The 18,053-nt window shown below is 40.3% G+C and overlaps 1 protein-coding gene across 4 annotated transcripts in view; it reads left to right on the top strand.

The window, feature by feature from the left end:
• LUZP2 (leucine zipper protein 2) overlaps positions 1-12,252 on the top strand; it is a 349,517-nt gene extending 337,265 nt beyond the window's left edge. For all 4 annotated transcript variants that reach the window (XM_081835527.1, XM_081835525.1, XM_081835526.1 and 1 more), the window contains 2 exons: positions 9,701-9,781; positions 11,820-12,252. In XM_081835527.1, coding sequence (XP_081691653.1) covers positions 9,701-9,781; positions 11,820-11,924 — 186 coding nt within the window. In that variant the 3' untranslated portion in view covers positions 11,925-12,252. The remainder of the gene's footprint in view (positions 1-9,700; positions 9,782-11,819) is intronic.
• The last annotated feature ends 5,801 nt before the right edge of the window (positions 12,253-18,053 follow it).

Here is an 18,053-nt window from a genome sequence, read left to right on the forward strand (position 1 = left end):
CCGCAACGCTAAAACCAATTAAGGAGGCTTCACAGCAGCCTGAGAGTGTGGGGGGGGGAGGAGGTGGTGGGCTGCCCTATGTAATTAAAACCGGAAAAAAAAACAAAAAAAACCGGGGGGGGGGGAGGCCTCCCAGGGCCGGGAAGGGGAACCCCCCTCAGCCCAACCTTCTCGTCACCAAGAGCAAGGAGAGTAAAGGAACAATAAATAAATTATAAAGAATGGTATCAAACGGAGAAAGGAAGGCAGAAAAGGAGGGAAGGAGAATAAAGAAAATAAAACAAGGGGTAGAAAATCTACTAGGCCCAATATACAACCGTCTCAGATGCGACTGCTTCTTGATCCGGTAAAAAGCCAAGAGGACGCCCCCAGTAATGGCGTCCTGTATTTAAAGGCTCAAACCCCACCCCTAAATTGGCTACACACCAAACTCCCCAGAAACCCAATTAACCACTTAACTGCCTGGGTCCTTAAATTGCACAGTCATACCATGGTGGCCTGCATTCCCCCAACCGCAACACGTGCTCTCATTTAGGGAGAACACGCTTTGCAACACCAATTAGCTCCATTTATCAAGCATCTGTAATCTTGTCTGCTCAGGCTGCCCTTGGCCTTGCAAAGCTCCATATTACAGATATTTTAAAACTTGATTAATTAAAATCTGAGTTTGGGGAAAGTTAGCTATCTGTAAAATGGCCAGTTTGATAATATGACTTTGTTAATTTGAGGTCCAATTATTTAGTTCTGGTCATATTTCTTCCATAAGTGAAGCATACATGCAGTGTATAAGCTTCCTGTTACTTCATTGCAAGAACTAGCCTTTTGAAAACCAGTATTGCTGAGGGTACAGAGAAAAAAGATTTTGATATTTCAGGGTTCTGTCTTGGGCCCGGTCTTATTCAACATCTTTATCAACGACTTGGATGATGGACTCAAGGGCATCCTGATCAAATTTGCAGATGACACCAAACTGGGAGGGGTGGCTAACACCCCAGAGGACAGGATCACACTTCAAAACGACCTTGACAGATTAGAGAACTGGGCCAAAACAAACAAGATGAATTTTAACAGGGAGAAATGTAAAGTATTGCACTTGGGCAAAAAAAATGAGAGGCACAAATACAAGATGGGTGACACCTGGCTTGAGAGCAGTACATGTGGAAAGGATCTAGGAGTCTTGGTTGACCACAAACTTGACATGAGCCAACAGTGTGACGCGGCAGCTAAAAAAGCCAATGCAATTCTGGGCTGCATCAATAGGAGTATTGCATCTAGATCAAGGGAAGTAATAGTGCCACTGTATTCTGCTCTGGTCAGACCTCACCTGGAGTACTGTGTCCAGTTCTGGGCACCACAGTTCAAGAAGGACACTGACAAACTGGAACGTGTCCAGAGGAGGGCAACCAAAATGGTCAAAGGCCTGGAAACAATGCCTTATGAAGAACGGCTAAGGGAGCTGTGCATGTTTAGCCTGGAGAAGAGGAGGTTAAGGGGTAATATGATAGCCATGTTCAAATATATAAAAGGATGTCACATAGAGGAGGGAGAAAGGTTGTTTTCTGCTGCTCCAGAGAAGCGGACACGGAGCAATGGTTCCAAACTACAAGAAAGAAGATTCCACCTAAACATTAGGAAGAACTTCCTGACAGTAAGAGCTGTTCAACAGTGGAATTTGCTGCCAAGGAGTGTGGTGGAGTCTCCTTCTTTGGAGGTCTTTAAGCAGAGGCTTGACAACCATATGTCAGGAGTGCTCTGATGGTGTTTCCTGCTTGGCAGGGGGTTGGACTCGATGGCCCTTGTGGTCTCTTCCAACTCTATGATTCTGTGATTCTATAATTCTATATTTGATCTGCTGCTGGTCCTCTGTAATTTAGAACTCTGACGAATGCTACCTTAATTGCATGTTTTGGTGTTTTATATGGGGATGGAGGGATAGATGGATGGATAGTTTTTAAAAATTCACAGTCTACAAAGAAGTAGATTAGCTGGTTCTTCATTTCAACCAGGGACTTTAATCAAGCCATAAAAGAGAGGAAGAAAACAGAGAGAGGAAAACAGAGAGAGGTGGGATATGGGATTGCTCCTGAACAAAGTCTGCTCATCCTAATTTAGGATTCAGCTCTACAGCTGCAAATAAGACGTTTTAAGTGTGTTTTAAATGCAATATACAATGTGACACTAGATGGCGATGGCGAGCCTTATGGAAAATTCAATGTAGTTTTAAAAATGCTTTTTAAAAAACCATTTTCAGAACGGTTTTTATATGTGTGTCGATTCCACCCTGATTTGCATAAGTATGCAGAAAGTCTTTTCAACATGATTGGGACAGAACTATTTATTTATTTATTTATTTATTCATCACTTTTCTTATTCTTTTACAAAAGTAATTCATAGGACTTACACCAAGAAACAAGCATATACCTTAAAACCAGCGTAAAACAAAACGAAGATGAATCTAAAAAGGATGAACTCCACTTTCTAATTAGGCTATAAATGGACATTTTGCGTGCAATAAAAATACAAAGGGAGTATATTCAATCTATAGACATGCAACTATTATGGCACAATATGACAAAGAGTATTTGGAAATGTTTTGCCATAAAATACGCATTTTAAATTCTTACGTTTCTCTCAGGGGAGGAGAATAATTTCATTATACAGGAGAATGTGGCCTCTGATAGCACAAGCAGCCACTTCCCCCCACCCTTAAGGTGAACTTTAGGAAAAACAAAATTGCTGCCTCAGTGAAAAAGGAAAGGGCTGTGGCCTTGGTGATATTAAATTCATTTGTGCTGTCACTAATCTATCTAATACTGTAACCCAGAGATGTAACTTCTTTTTTAACTCTTAAGGGAAGGAATGACTTGTTTTCAGATTACTTCATTTTTTGGTTTTAAATTATCCTAGTTAAATGCCTTAATATTGCATATAATGGAGTGTGAGTGTTGTTGCTTCTTCCTACTGAGCAATATAACTCAGTACCTTGGTTCTTAAAATAACATAATTCCTCCCTTCTCAAGAACAGCCATTCCAAAGATAATTTCATGTCAGCCATTGCATCGCCACTGAATTGTATCCTCCTTGCTTAATACAATGGCCTCTCGGGTATACGGACTCATCCATCTTTGCTATCCTCTCTGCCCTAACTCCCACATACTTTATTTGTCTGTCACTCCACGTAGAGCTAATAAGAACAGCCACATGAAAATATATCGCCCCATTTTCAACATTGACTCTGAAACATTTGTTGAGCAACTTGGACTTGCAGGTAGATATTAAGTAAGAGAAGCAAGATGATTATCCAGAGATCATGGCCTTAATCTTCCAAGCAGTGTTATGGAATTTCATTTCATACCATGCTATAGAGATTGAAAGTCCACATTGAAATTCTGTGACAGAAAAAGCGCAAACTCACCCTATAAATCCCAAAGAGTGCACATAGGCAAGAAGAGTTTAAACGAACTTTTGCAGCTATATTTTCTTCAAGCCTGGATGCCCTTATGAAAGAGATGAAGCCTGATGGAGGATCATTACTTTCACAAAGGGTTATCTTATAAGAGACACAGAGCTATTGCTGTTACTCCATTTTTTCTTTTCTTTATAACATCAAACACATACAGCGGTACCTCGGGTTAAGTACTTAATTCGTTCCGGAGGTCTGTACTTAACCTGAAACTGTTCTTAACCTGAAGCACCACTTTAGCTAATGGGGTCTCCCGCTGCTGCCGCGCCACCAGAGCACAATTTCTGTTCTCATCCTGAAGCGAAGTTCTTAACCTGAAGCACTATTTCTGGGTTAGCGGGGTCTGTAACCTGAAGCGTATGTAACCTGAAGCGTATGTAACCTGAGGTACCACTGTACGGTGCATGGTGTGACTTCAGCACCTTCTGGCTGCCCAGCAACCAGAGAGGTTGTTGGGGAGCTGCCCCTCATGTTGTTGTCCAACCACATTCTGTTTGTATTAGACATTACAAGAAGAGAGCCAGTGCTGGATTTACGTATAAGCTAAACAAGCTATAGCTTAGGGTCCCATTCTCTTGGGGCCCCCCAAAAAAATTAAAGCAAAAAGTTCAGCACCAGTAGTGCAATGCCCTATCTTTATTGAATATGTAGTTCTGTGTTCTTTCTTTCAGAGAAGCATTGCAATGCTGCTGCCTGAAGCTTTTTATGCATGTTTGAAACAGGGTTTTATGGTGTGCTGGCTTCTATACACACAGGGAAGTGAGTACACAGTCCAGCAAAAGAGAGAGAAAAATTTATAAGATGACCTAAAATGCCAGCACATTAAATATGGGTGAGGCCTTGAGGCAATGTCATTTGTATAATCACCTTGTAATAAGTCCATATTCATTATATTAAAGCTACTACATTCATGGAATAGACCCTTTTAGATTCCCAAAATCTATTGTTTTAATAATACAGAGACACATTTATGAGTCCTTTTGTTTTGTTCAGGTGTTCCAGCAATAGAGCTGCCCTCCAAAAGTAATGAATAATACCTTAGTAAAATTGTCTTTCAAAGTCCCCTTGTTTGGCCTTGGAAATGTATAGCCTGATTGTTCTGTTAAATCACTTTCCTGATACTACACAGTAGCAATTATCAGTAGCCTGTAAGATGCTTACCTTATTCATTCTCTGAATTGCTATAATATACACCCACACCCAGTAAAATGCTGCAGTATAACTGTTGGAATTAAATAATCATGCAGCTTTGACTTAAATTGTGCTAATTCTTGGTATTTGGCTAAATGCTGACCGGCAGTTACTTCAATATCTGTTGAACATATTTCTTGAACTATAATAAAACCATGTTTTGACTCTGCTGTCGCAGCAAATGAATCTCATGGGCTGTCCAGATCACTGTCTAGTCCTGTTGTATTGGATGAGTTTCAGTTACTAAGGCTCACGGATGTGGATAAGGTGGATTGATTAGGTAAATCACATATGCTCTGGACTCTTGCCCCTCTTGGCTGATAAAACTAGCAAGGAGGGGACAACTGGCTGTGCCAGGAAGGTGACTAATGCCTCCTTGCGAGAGTGGGTGGCCTTGCCTGCTTGCATGAACGAGGCAGTGGTAATATCACTCCACAATAAACCCTCTCTGGATTTGGAATATCTAAGTAACTACTGTACTGGCCAGTTGCTAATATCCCCTTCTTGGGCATGGTTAAAAGTAATGACATTCTAGGGTATGTACAGAGGGTGACACCCAATGGCATCATTTTGCTTATGCAAGGGACTTCCATTTAGCCCATTGTGATTGCCCAAAATCAAAGTGGATGTGATATTGGATGTGATTTTGGATGTCACTGATGATTCTAAACTGGCTAATGCAAAATGGAAGTGGGGGCGGTAGGCACCAAAAGTGGCTTAATGGGTCAGATTCAGGCCATGGGTTTTCCACAGAGTTTACAGTTTTAGCCTTGTGTTCTCAGTTATCCTACATTGGCTCCCAGTACATTTCCGAGCACAATTCAAAGTGTTGGTGCTGACCTTTAAAACCCTAAACGGCCTTGGTCCAGTATACCTGAAGGAGCGTCTCCACCCCCATCATTCTGCCCGGACGCTGAGGTCCAGCGCCGAGGGCCTTCTGGCGGTTCCCTCATTGCGAGAAGCAAAGCTACAGGGAACCAGGCAGAGGGCCTTCTCGGTAGTGGCGCCCGCCCTGTGGAACGCCCTTCCAGCAGATGTCAAAGCGATAAACAACTACCTGACATTCATAAGACATCTTAAGGCAGCCCTGTTCAGGAAGTTTTTTACGTGTGATTTTACTGTATTTTTGGTTTTTATGGAAGCCGCCCAGAGTGGCTGGGGAGGCACAGCCAGATGGGCGGGGTATAAATAATAAATTATTATTATTATTATTATTATTATTATTATTATTATTATCATCATCCATGGCAAGTGAACCTAATCCATGGAATGAAACTGATCCATGCCTCTACCAGCAAATTAGGAGAAACTGCTTTATTGTACAAAGGAAAGTGATAAGCTATGTCCAAGACACCTTGGAGGTCTACACTGGAAAAGGGAACTTTGAAGGGACTCCTTTGGGGGGCAACATTGATGCCGAAATCCAGTATCACCTGAGCTCTGCGAGTGCGGCTTTCTCCCGATTGAAGTGCAGAGTGTTTGAGGACTGGGACATTTGCAAGGAAACCAAAATGTTTGTTTACAAAGCTATTGTACTACCAACCTTACTATATGCTTGTGAAACATGGACCACTTATAAACGCCATCTCCAGCCCCTTGAAAGATTCCATCAACGGTGTCTCCAAAAAAATTTACACATCACTTGGGAAGACAGGTGAACTAATATCAGTGTACTGGAAGAAGCAAAGATCACCAGTGTTGAAGCAATGATTCTTCAACATCAACTTTGTTGGACTAGTCATGTTGTGCAGATGCCTGATGATAATTTTCCAAAGCAACTACTATATTCTGAACTTAAAAATGCAAAGCGTACTGCTGATGGTCAACAAAAGAGGTTTAAAGACTGTCTCAAGGCAAATCTAAAAAAAATTAGTATAAACACTGACAACTGGGAAACACTGGCCTGCGAGCGCTCCAGTTGGAGAACAGCCTTTACCAAAAGTGTCATGGGCTTTGAAGACACTCGAACTCAGGACGCAAGGGAGAAATGTGCTAAGAGGAAGGCACGCTTGGCAAATCCACACCATGATCAACTCCCACCTGGAAACCAATGTCCCCACTGTGGAAGGATGTGTGGATCCAGAATTGGCCTCTATAGTCACTTATGAACTCATTGTTAAAACCGTGTTTATGGAAGACACTCTTACTCGGCTACGAGTGATCGCCAAAGAAGAAGAAGAAGCTTATCTTATTTTTGTAGCCTTTGTGCACAATTCTGAATCCTGAGCTTCCGGCTCCCAGGGACATGCTGAAGTACAAAAAAGGTGACTTTTGGCCACTGGGAGGAGTACCGCTGCCTTGAACATCAATAGTAAACTGTGTCGGGAAATTTTTAATCCCTTTTAACCCTATTTTACACCATCTTTCTCTGAAATTCCTCTCCCATTTTCTCTGCCTGTGGATAAGGCAATGGAATGGAGAAAGGCATTTCGGTCCACCTACAACCAACCTACCTAGATGAAAGAACACAACCCAGCTGCCCTGGTTGAATATCTTGTCCACTCTTATCATTTGATTTTAAGGGTTTTGAAACTTATATCCATGAAGTCTCAGACCAGATGTTCTCTAAGATGGATAGATCTTGTCAATGGATGAGAGCCAGAAGGATATCTGAGAATGGAAGGATGAGCCAAAACGACAGGAATTATTATGTATGTGCAGCTTCAGCAGTAGCGGCTGTGGCAGCCTAACTTGGATGAGATCAAGACCTGCTTCATAAACCTTATATCTCATCTAAGAAGAAAAATGCTTATCCATATGTGAAAGGATACATTGCTCATGGCACAGTCGATTGCACACAAGGCTGTTAGTCACTCCACTTTGGATGGAACTATCACTCCTTCACAAACCATGCAACTCTGAGTTGGCATTATATTTTGGTTTTGTCTCTGCCAATTGACACTGATGGGGTTATTGTTATTGTTCATAAGTAAAAGCAGCTGGTGTGTCTGACAGGTTGTCAATACTCTAGGCACTCATAGCAAGAGAGAGGAGGAGGAAGACATGGTGGTTTGAGAATTGTGGTACATTCAGCATAGTATCCTGTCTCCACAGTAACTAGCTCCAAAGGGGCCAAGATGAGAAATCATGCTGAGAGAGGGAGGGATCATGTTCTTCGCTTCTAACATTTTATGTAAAAAATATAGGGTTTTTTTTTTATTACGTCCACACACAAAAATCTGTTTCCTACATTGAAACATATTTCAGTAATTGTTCCATATTTTGTAAAACACATGAACTATAATCCCTATGAAAGATCCCTGATCTATCAGTGTAAGACAAAAAAAACCCTGCTATCCAAAGGAGTGGAGCACTTGCATGCAAGAAATGCAGGTGTGCAATTTGGGTTGTTTGCTTCTGTACACATTGTGACTCAACTTCTGAGTACACACGCATAGGATTCTGCTGCAAATAGACCGATGGGCTGCTTGGTGGTCCAGTCTTGAATGCTGTCTTCTATAAGAAGATGGGCTGTTGAAGTTCACAACAAGGAACTTTGGAAAACTGAAACTTTGTTTTCTCTTGAACACCCCATGTGAACAGTTGGAAGTCTTCTGTGCAGATTACTCAAAGCTGGTTCAGCATTCTGTTTCTCACAGTGGCCAACATAAAGACAAGAGCTCTCTCCTCTTGTTGCTACCAACAACTAATTCTTGAACTCCAGACTTAAGAGTCTCTGTAAAGTCACCATTACTATTAGCCATTAACTCATTAACAATCACAGTGCCTGGAGACAGAGTGTCAGGTCATGTATCCACAGCAGTGACCAGAGGAGGAATGACCACTGGGAGGAGTGCAGGAAAAAAGAAATGCCATGGTGCACCTGTAGCAGCAAAACTGGATGCCTTCCTCTGCCCCAGCTGCAGTAAAACATGTCTCTCCCTTATCTGTCTCTACAGACACAGCAGGTGCTATAAATGTCCAGTGGTTTGACTTTAACCCCAAAGGCACACTCTTCCATTATATCCCAAGACAGACGGATGTCGACAATGTTTTAACTCGTCCTCCATGATTTTCTCTAAATGCCATCAAAGTTAATGGCCATTGTTTCATGTGACACTGATTTTGCAACCCAAGGAGCATTTCCCAACTTATTATAAACAGTATAATATTATAAACAGCACTATTTCAGGGCCTGCTCTCACAATCACCATTCCCCTCTCCTTTCTTATTTCCTGTTCCTCATCCAAACTCGCCTCTCTCCCACTATTGCCACTAATATAGTTATGACCTAAGTGGGGAGTAGTTAGAACATTTATATTAAGAATGCAGGAAGTATTTTTTAGCATAAAATTGTCCTGTTGCATGAAATGTCACATATCTTTGAAAATATCACAAAAATTGATGATACTAGGTGTCTTGGAAGTCACTGCTTATTTATGACAACTTCTTGATATTTTGATACACCCCAGGAACACATTCTAAATATCTTGGGGAAGTGTGGTTCAGATTCAAATGATTTCCCATAGAAAGACAGAACATGAAACTTTACAAGTGAAATAGTCAGCCACCCTGCATCTCTAATACAGTTGAAGTTCCACACTGTGGTTAATTGCCAATTAACACTTTTTATCTCAGCAAGAGAAACAAGAATGTACTTTTATTAAATAACACGAATAAATGTGTGTGGATAATATTTTTTTGCAAAGAAAATAATTAAATACTCTGTTCCTCTCTGAGAGTTTTCCTGTTTATTTGCCACAGATAATTTCCATTATTTTAATTATGACATAATGATAATGCTATGAATTAGGACTCCTTTACAGGAAATAATGGGTCTGCATGTTTTCATATCTGTTCTGTAATATTTGAAGGGGAAATTCTTATTTGCATACTTGTTGAAAATGTGCTCCAGAGCACCACCCAGCTGCACCTTTCCGAGATACATTTCCAACTCTTTGCATTCAAATCTTCAAATGTTACAAAAGATATGGGGTTGATGTGCTCAGAAACTCTTGGACCATTATTTTCTGTTGTATACTACTAGACTGAGATACAAATTATGATTGATTGGTTGAATCACGATGCCATGGTTTCCCTTTTCAGGTTGGCAAGACTTGCTTAGGAAACCAGAACAATTCAACCTCTCTTCAGCTAAAGGTGGCAGAAACAGACCCAGATATGCAGGTGCTAATCTTGTTGTCTCTATAAATACTGAGCAAATTATAAAATGTGAAGATTTGTTTTCTTCAGTTGTTTTCATTTCTGAAACATCTGCATTCCGAGAGATGTCTGAGTGCAGTAATTAACGAAAGCACTCCAAAAAATGACATCCAGGGATGATCATTTGACAGTTCTCATAGATGGCACCACACTCCAAAACAGATGTCCTTATGACCCCAAGACTGGCATTAGTGTGTTGGTGTGGATGTGGCACATAAGGAACATGTTTTCATCTGTGATGAGAGTGCCCATTTGCAAAGGATTTCTGGTCTAATGTATATCAGGAGGTTTTGACTAGCATAAAGATTACTATACAAATGACCTCACTGCTTTCATTGTTAAATATACAGACTGGTCATAATAAATGATTATGTTCTAAGGAACTTAAAACAAAGCTGTTGGCAGCAGTCAGAATATCTATAGCACAAACACGGGAGACTTTACAGGGCAGATATTATGTGGTATAAAAATGCATGGACCCTGGAAAAGACAGCACATAATATAAAGATCTCCAATACTTTGGAAGATCCAGAACATTTACCGGTATATATTTTGTGTCTTGGAAATTTTTCATATTTCCCTCAACTTCAACTAACCACCAGGACGCTTTGGTGCTATCAATGCAGGCTATATGGATTTCTTATTTTTTTTTTTACCAATGCCTTCTGACCTTGCTGATGTAAAAATTAAGAGGATGGATGTATTTTCTTAGAAAGCATAAGGTTTGCTGTAGCAAAGCTGTTCCCTTCCAATGAGCACTGATATTGAAATTACACCTTCTGTTTACAAGCTATTTATTCCACAAGATTTACATACTACTTGACTGTAATGAAACTTCAAAGCTGTTTGCATCAAGGATTAAATAATACAATTATCAGTAAAAAAAAAAAAGCAGACGACGTTAAAAACAGCTGCAGTATATCAACATTCAAAAATAATTAAAATCATTGATAAGCTAAAACCAAATTAAAGCACGTCACCATTTTACATGTCTGGATAAGCTTACCTAAACAAAAATGTTTTTTGCAGGCTGATGTTACACCTGTGAAGTTACAGGCTGAAGTCTTCCTAAACACCCTTTCTGGTGTTTGTTTTTCCTTCCCCCTTCATTTCTCCCACCCCTTACTTGCATGTCAAGGCCCCGGGTCCCACCGTTCCCTTAAATAATAAACACACGGACACAAATATTTAGGTTAATGGGAGGAAAAAGGAGGTCGCCCTCCAGCCATGCCACCATCTAAACAGCAAACAGCCACGCCCCCTAGCCATTCTGATTGGTCAGCCGGGGTGTGTGACATGGCCAGGAGTCCCTATGACACGGGTGGCATCCCTCCGCTCACAGCTGGGACACTGGGAGGTCCCAGATCCCATTCCACAATACTGTCTCCCAGGAAGGGGAGCAGACCTGTCCCACATCTGACATCATGTATGGCCGGTGCACATGGGTTCCTGAAAATAGCCTTGTGGATGAAATGGGGAGGGAATGCCAGTGAGCAAGATTTCTCTCCTCTTCTCCTGGTCTGGAGTGAAACAGAAAAATCCCCCTTGCTGTTGCTGAGGCTCTGAAAGCCTTGCAAGGGAAGTGATTTGCTACATGCCTTCCAAGGGAGCCTGGGTCCTACCAAAGGAAATTTTACCACTCTCTTTTGGGGTAGGGAAATTTCACTCATTTATTTTATTGCATTTATTTATAAAAAGAAATATGTATATACTGCTGCATCATAAAAATATACCATGGTTTACAGCGATATAAAAACATGAAACCAAACAATAACATACTAAAAAGTTAAAAAAACATGTTGAAATCTAAAATAAAATAAAAACAATAGACCGTTGTGGGGGGTGTACTCTTAATTGCCTGCATAGGGCTGGCAGAATAGGAAAGTTTTCAGCAGGTGTTTAAAAGAAAGTACCGAAGGTTGGAGATTCCTTGCAACATTGTGCTGCAAGTCCCACTTGTAATATTTTAACACTGATTGCGTTTTTCTCCATCTGTTAACAGAAGTCACACAGTCCTCCATGGATGAAACCAGAAATTAAAAAATCAACAGAGAGAAAAGAAAACAACCCTGAAGCATTGGCTAAAATCAAGGGAAAGACTCTGTAAACATCACCCAGCTCTCTTTAAAACGTTCTTCATTTGCTATCGTCTTCATCTTTTTAGTCCAGAGGCATGAAAATGTACCAGGTTTCTAAAGCATGTAATTTTTTCACTATTTTATGGATGTTTGTAAATTAGTCTAGAGATTTCTGAAATAGATTGATTAGTATCTTTCAGCAATAATCCAAGAGAAATGGATGTTTGAAAAAAAAAATGCTTTGTAATACAGTCCAGTTTTTTGAAATATTATTCTGCCCTGATCTGTAACTTGCTTATTATAAATCACTCTGTTTTGTAAAGAAATGCTATTAAGAATTTTTATTTTATTAACCAATCCTGTTTCATAAGTATCATTATTGCATATCGAGGTCGACAAGCAACTTTGCAGACACATGCACACATTCAACCCGGTAAGACGGTTTTGGCAAGGTGCCTGAAACTCAGTAGGGACGGTGCTCGTCTAACTTCTTGAGGGAGAAAGTTCCCTAGAGTTGGGAAAACCACACTGAAGCCTTGACTCCTTGCTGCTTCGGGTCCATAGGGAACCACTAACTGCTCCTCCTGATAGTCTCAGTGATCGACTTGGAGTGAACAGGATAAGGTGTATCCTGGGCTTGTTATTCAGGGCTGTGTACACTAGTACAAGAATTGTATTGAAGGGGGATACTCTAGCTGAGTCTTATCCCTGAGATGCTAATTTGCCAAATGATGCTGTAGGACATTTCTCTGTCTTGCCATCCCATGAGAACCTGCACAATCATCCCTACACTTAAACTACTGTTCAAAGGATATAACGGACTACTTAAAGGTTTGGGGGCTTCTTATCGTCTTAATCAGGCAATGTAGAAAGAAGCATTTATTGTCCTTGAGTCTATTAAAAACATCTTCAAAACTTTCCAAAGGGATTATCTGTCAAAGAGAGGAATAAAGGAATATTACTGAAGGCTTGCGGGGAAAGCACCGTAGGCGGTCTGGCAGCAGGAGCAGGAGGAGAAAATTAATATTTAAAGTATGTGCTTCATTTAATATTGAAATGCCAAGATGTAGATGGGGGGAGGGGCAGAAAGCCCATCGGAGGAGCTACCATCATGTGAAAGCCACACATATTGTACAGATAACTAAAATTTGCTGAGGGGGCTCCTTGAGCCAAAGAACTGAAACCCTGAGAAAAGAGAGGCAACTGTGCCTTTTCAATGGTTGTGGCTGAAGCCTTGAAACTTGAAGAAAGGGCAAGGCCATCTTTCTGTTTCACCTACCAGGGTAATTTGAACCCATCCTCTTAGAGAATGTGTCAAACTTCTCATGGACTCATGAGGTAAATATAATTTAGTTATTCAAAATGCAGCTTGTAAATCCTACACTGCTACTACCCTTGTTAAAAAAACACACCTCCTGTGGGAATTGGTATTTATTTATTTGACTGTAGCCCTCTAAGGTGATCCAACCAGCTCATCCAATGTTGCCATTGGAAACACTTGCCCAACATGGCCCTGCCATTAGCCTCTCGTTGCCACCACCAGACAGATTTTAGGAATGGGGAAAAGAAAAAGGGTGGTGGAGAGTATAGCTTTTTATCAGTAGACTATATATTGTGAGGGAGCTTGAGGGAAGCAGAACATCTAGTAAGGGTATGCAGGCCCTCTATGGGTACCCAGAATAACAAGGCAAACCAGGGAGATTTGGGTCAGACTTCCATGCTCCCGAGCCAGGCTGTGCCATTACCAATGCATGCTGAGGGAGATCCGGAAGGCTCCCAATCTTTTGAGTAGCTTGGTTTCTCCCGAAAGTTAAAACATGATCTCCCACCCCTTTTCTTTCCTGAGAATTCAAACCAAGCTCACCAGTGACATGCCCAGACCCCCCCACCCTTCAGTTAAAGCTCGGGAAAGATATAGCAGCTTCTCTTATGGGGCTTTTTCATATCGAGAAGCATCGGCAGCCAGGGAGTTTGCTGAGTTGATGGGCTAGAAACCATACACTACTTTTAGCCGTCTCACAATGCTATGCTAAGCTCAGAACTCTGCACCTGCAGATATCCTAAGGGAAACCTTAAGTGCCCGAAGAATTGGGCAGGGAAATGGAAGCCTGCTTTGTAGGGGAAGAAATCTTTTGAGAAATTGTTGGGGTGTTAGGAGGAGGCACTTAGCTCTGTGAGCAGTTCAGCAGCTTTAGATCTCCTTGTGCCTGAAGTTATGGTGCTACTTCGTGATGGTCTCTGGCTTTTTTTCTTTTAAAAATGTTTAGGGGTACTCTCATTTTGACTCAAGAAACCCACCATTTTATAATCCAAATCAGGAAAAATAAATACAGTAAATGGACAAAAGTACAGATTCACAAAATGTTTAGGGGTATGCATACTCCTGCATACCCCCAGAAAAAAGCACTGGTCTCTGATAATGGCACTAGATCCCATGCCCCCAGTCACTGATCAGCAACACTTTATTATACTTTATTATACTTCCAGCAAACTACTTCACAAGCTGTTGCTGCTTCTGCAACATGGTTAACTCCAAGTGACAACTCTTTAAAAGTGTATTTTCAGCCTAAAATAAAGAGTACATATTTTCTTGTTCAGCCTGAATAACTAATGAAAAAAAAAAGAGACAAGGGCATCTGGGGTAATTTTGTATTTTAACATCTTACGATTATTATTTTTCTCTTTGGTTGGCATAATAATTATACACATCCACACACTTTTCAAGCGCAGGCTGGCTCAGATCAGTGCTCATTGTAGAAAAGAAAAGTGTTGCATCTGGGTTTTTGTTTTACACTGATTTCCATCTCAAATGCTTAAATTAAAAGGGGCTTTACAAACAACTTTCAGGAAAGCCATGCAGCCAATTTTGTATGGAAAGATCACTGTATTTGAGCAGACACAATTTTCTTTTTAATTGTAAAGAAATATGAAAATAGCCTTCTGAGCATTATTCTCTGGAAATGAAGGCAGAAAAGTCCCACTTCTTGTTTAAATGTTAATGCCAGTAAAGAGACAATGAGGAATGTTAATGAAAGCATGCCAAAAAAAAAGTGAGTTTGAGAGCAGGCAGAAGGATAGCGGATCTGGAAACACATGCAGTAAATATTGGCTAGCAGGAAAATTCAAAAGCAGCTGTATTAGATTTTGACTTCCAAAAGGTGCATATAATAAGAACGACCCCTCTTTCCTAGTGAGTTTCCCTTCTCTCTTCTCTCCCCTTGGATCAGCAGTAGAACATTTGTTTTGCATGTCGAAGGTCACAGGCATTCAATCCCTGACATCTCTATGTAGGGCTGGAAATGCCTCCTTGGCCAAACCCTGAAGACCTGCGGCCACTTAATGTAGACAATACTGAGCTAGATAGACCATGGGTCCAACTCAGCACAAGACAGATTCCTATGTTCCCAGTTCCCTCCCCAAAGCCCTGATGGAAGACCACCAGAATAGTGTTGTCAGCTTCAGAAATAGGGTGGGCCTGCTTCCCTTAATAAACTTCTCAGAATAAACCACCAGCACCCTAGGCTAATCTTCACAAAAACTCTGATGGAATTTTCCAGTGTTAAACCCTTCAGCAATATACATACAGGCACTCTCCATTTCAGTGTGCAATTAAACAATCACACTTAACAACCCATCTTTTCTTCCTTGGTGGGAAGATGTGTCATTTTGTGGTTTGCTCAGGTGCCAAAGTGTCTTGGGCCAGCCCTGGAGTTCAGAACAGTTTTGGTTCTGGGGGGAAAATTCCTATAGTTGGAATATGTTCCATAGCATCATGTGCTTTCATTTCAATGATATGCCTTTTGCATTGGCTGTGCTTCTTAGATCTTGGCGTTCCAGTGAAAAACAAAGCATATCCTATGAGCCTGAAGTTTGCGCCCAACCTTGACAAAACTTTTTGAGCAAGCATGACTTTAAAAACAATTAGACGCCTATGATATGTATATAACAAACTGTATTCTGCAAAAGAAGATATTTTCATGGAACGCAGTAGTTAGATAACCAATGGAAGCATTCCCCCCACCCCGCAGGAATTGGTAAGACCTGGGGCAATGATTCATGAAAATGCATTGTAAAATACGGTGTTCACCAGTCTGAAAAGCGTTACATTAAGCTACATGAAAAGAGCGCCGCTTTGTAAAGTTTATGGTCCCTTGTACTAAAACAAGGGACGGCTTTGTACATCCTTGTGATGAATATTGCAATTTCATAGGTGCAGGCACTGAAACAAACACTAATTGCAAGTGTCTGGAATTATTTATAGCTCTCTGTTGAACAAGGTTTTGCTAAACAAAATGAATGTAAACAAGAGCTACTCTTCAGATGCATTTTCTGTGATCAGTTGGAGTTTTTTAGCTGCTACAGATGAAGCTTTCTGACAGATTCTCAGAAAAGTTCTGAAAAAAATAATTTACCTTTTTAAAGGGCCCGGTGACAGTTATGAAAAGCCTCTAAAGCTGAAATTCTATGCACTACCCAGACCTGGGAGTAGGTCTCATCAATCTCAACAGAACATACTTCTACGTAGACTAGGATTGCATTGTAAGCCTTCCTTATTTAAATGTTCACAATGAGCTTGGTTGAAGGGAGGCAGAAGAATGGGTGAGACAGGGGAGTGGGGCAGGAAGTGGGGCAATCTAGTTTGAAGGCCTAGTTCAGATGCTGTAAAATCATCCACATTAATGAATGTACTAGTATCAGCCTAGCTCATGCATAGTTGCTTGCAAGAGGCTTCAAGTCATTTAGGAGCAATGTGGACATTCATAATTAGATTATACAGTGTGAAAAAGAAATGCTGTCTTTTGTCTTTTCCCTCCAGACATCCACTCCACCTTTGAAATCCTGGTAATGTCTGGGAAAATCCAGACATAAGGCAGCCCTACCATAGAGATTTATGTATCTGTCCATTTCACCAGCAGTAGATGCTTATTTATTTATTTTTCCAAATGCTCTCACAGTTCACAGGGTTTATTATCCTAATTTAAATCACTGGGGTGTTTCAAAGCTAGAGGCACAAGTAAACAGGATGCAGCAATCTAATATAAAATAAGTAAAAAATAGACATGTCCTTTTTCTGGCTGAGGTTCCATATATTTCATAATTGGATGTCAGGCATTTATTTTTTTTAATGTTCCATTTTTCTGTGATGGAGTTGTAGTGATCAGTGGGGAAATTTTTTTGTCTTTCATGCGACAATGAGGGACATACTATTCTCTCTGGAAATAAGGTAGCAATGTTGTTTTAGAGGTGCAGTAGAAATACTGAATATTTTGGAAATAGGTTTACAAGGAAACTCACAGAATAACTTACAAATCTGATCTATGAAGTACTAGGGATGGGAAGAAAATTTGAATTTGTTTGCATTTAAAGATGAATTGTATAATCTGCACTGTCTGGAACAATGAAACACAGCCATCTTGTGAAATCTGCACTTCTCCAAAATTCTCCAAAATTTGCAATATTAGTAATGTATACAAAAATCCATATACTGGGGTTAGTGTCAATGACAGTCTGTGAAAATAGCATACAAAAATAGCATACAAAAATGCCTTGTATGAGAAATTTGCTGTGCAGAAAAATATGTTTATTAGGCAAAATAGCATATAAAAATGTGCATAGTACATTAGGATAAATTTGCAGTAAAACACTGATGAATTTTCATGGTGGATTTATATTTTTATTTTTTAAAAAAAGATGTGGAAATGCAGAGGATGCAGAAAACTGGGAGGGGATGAAATTTTAGATTGGAAAAATGAGAAACTGAAACTGACACATTTGCAAATCCTTATGAAACACAAGATGTGGTACTCCACTGTGCTTTTATAAGTATTAAAAGTATTATCCAATCCTTTAGTTTCCCATGAAATTCCTCCTGTACTTTGTTAAAGAACCTCCAAACTTAAATTGGATTTTGCTTTGGGTGAAATTCAAGAGCAACCTAGCAATGCACGAAAATCCTGCTCTGCTTCTTTAGAAATTTTACCATACTTGTTAAAGCTTCCCTTAGGTGGCTCTAGTCCTTTTTTCTTCTTTTTTTTAAGAGCCTGGTAAAATCTTTCCAATTCATTAGAATGAATAAGAATTAAAAAGAATAAAAGTTGAAAAGCAATAGGAAAGTGCCAGGACAGCTTCATTTCAACAACAGTATTCTAAATATTGGC

Source organism: Podarcis erhardii (genome assembly GCF_964252035.2).
Source record: "Podarcis erhardii genome assembly, chromosome: 1".
NCBI classification, from domain to species: Eukaryota; Metazoa; Chordata; class Lepidosauria; order Squamata; family Lacertidae; genus Podarcis; species Podarcis erhardii.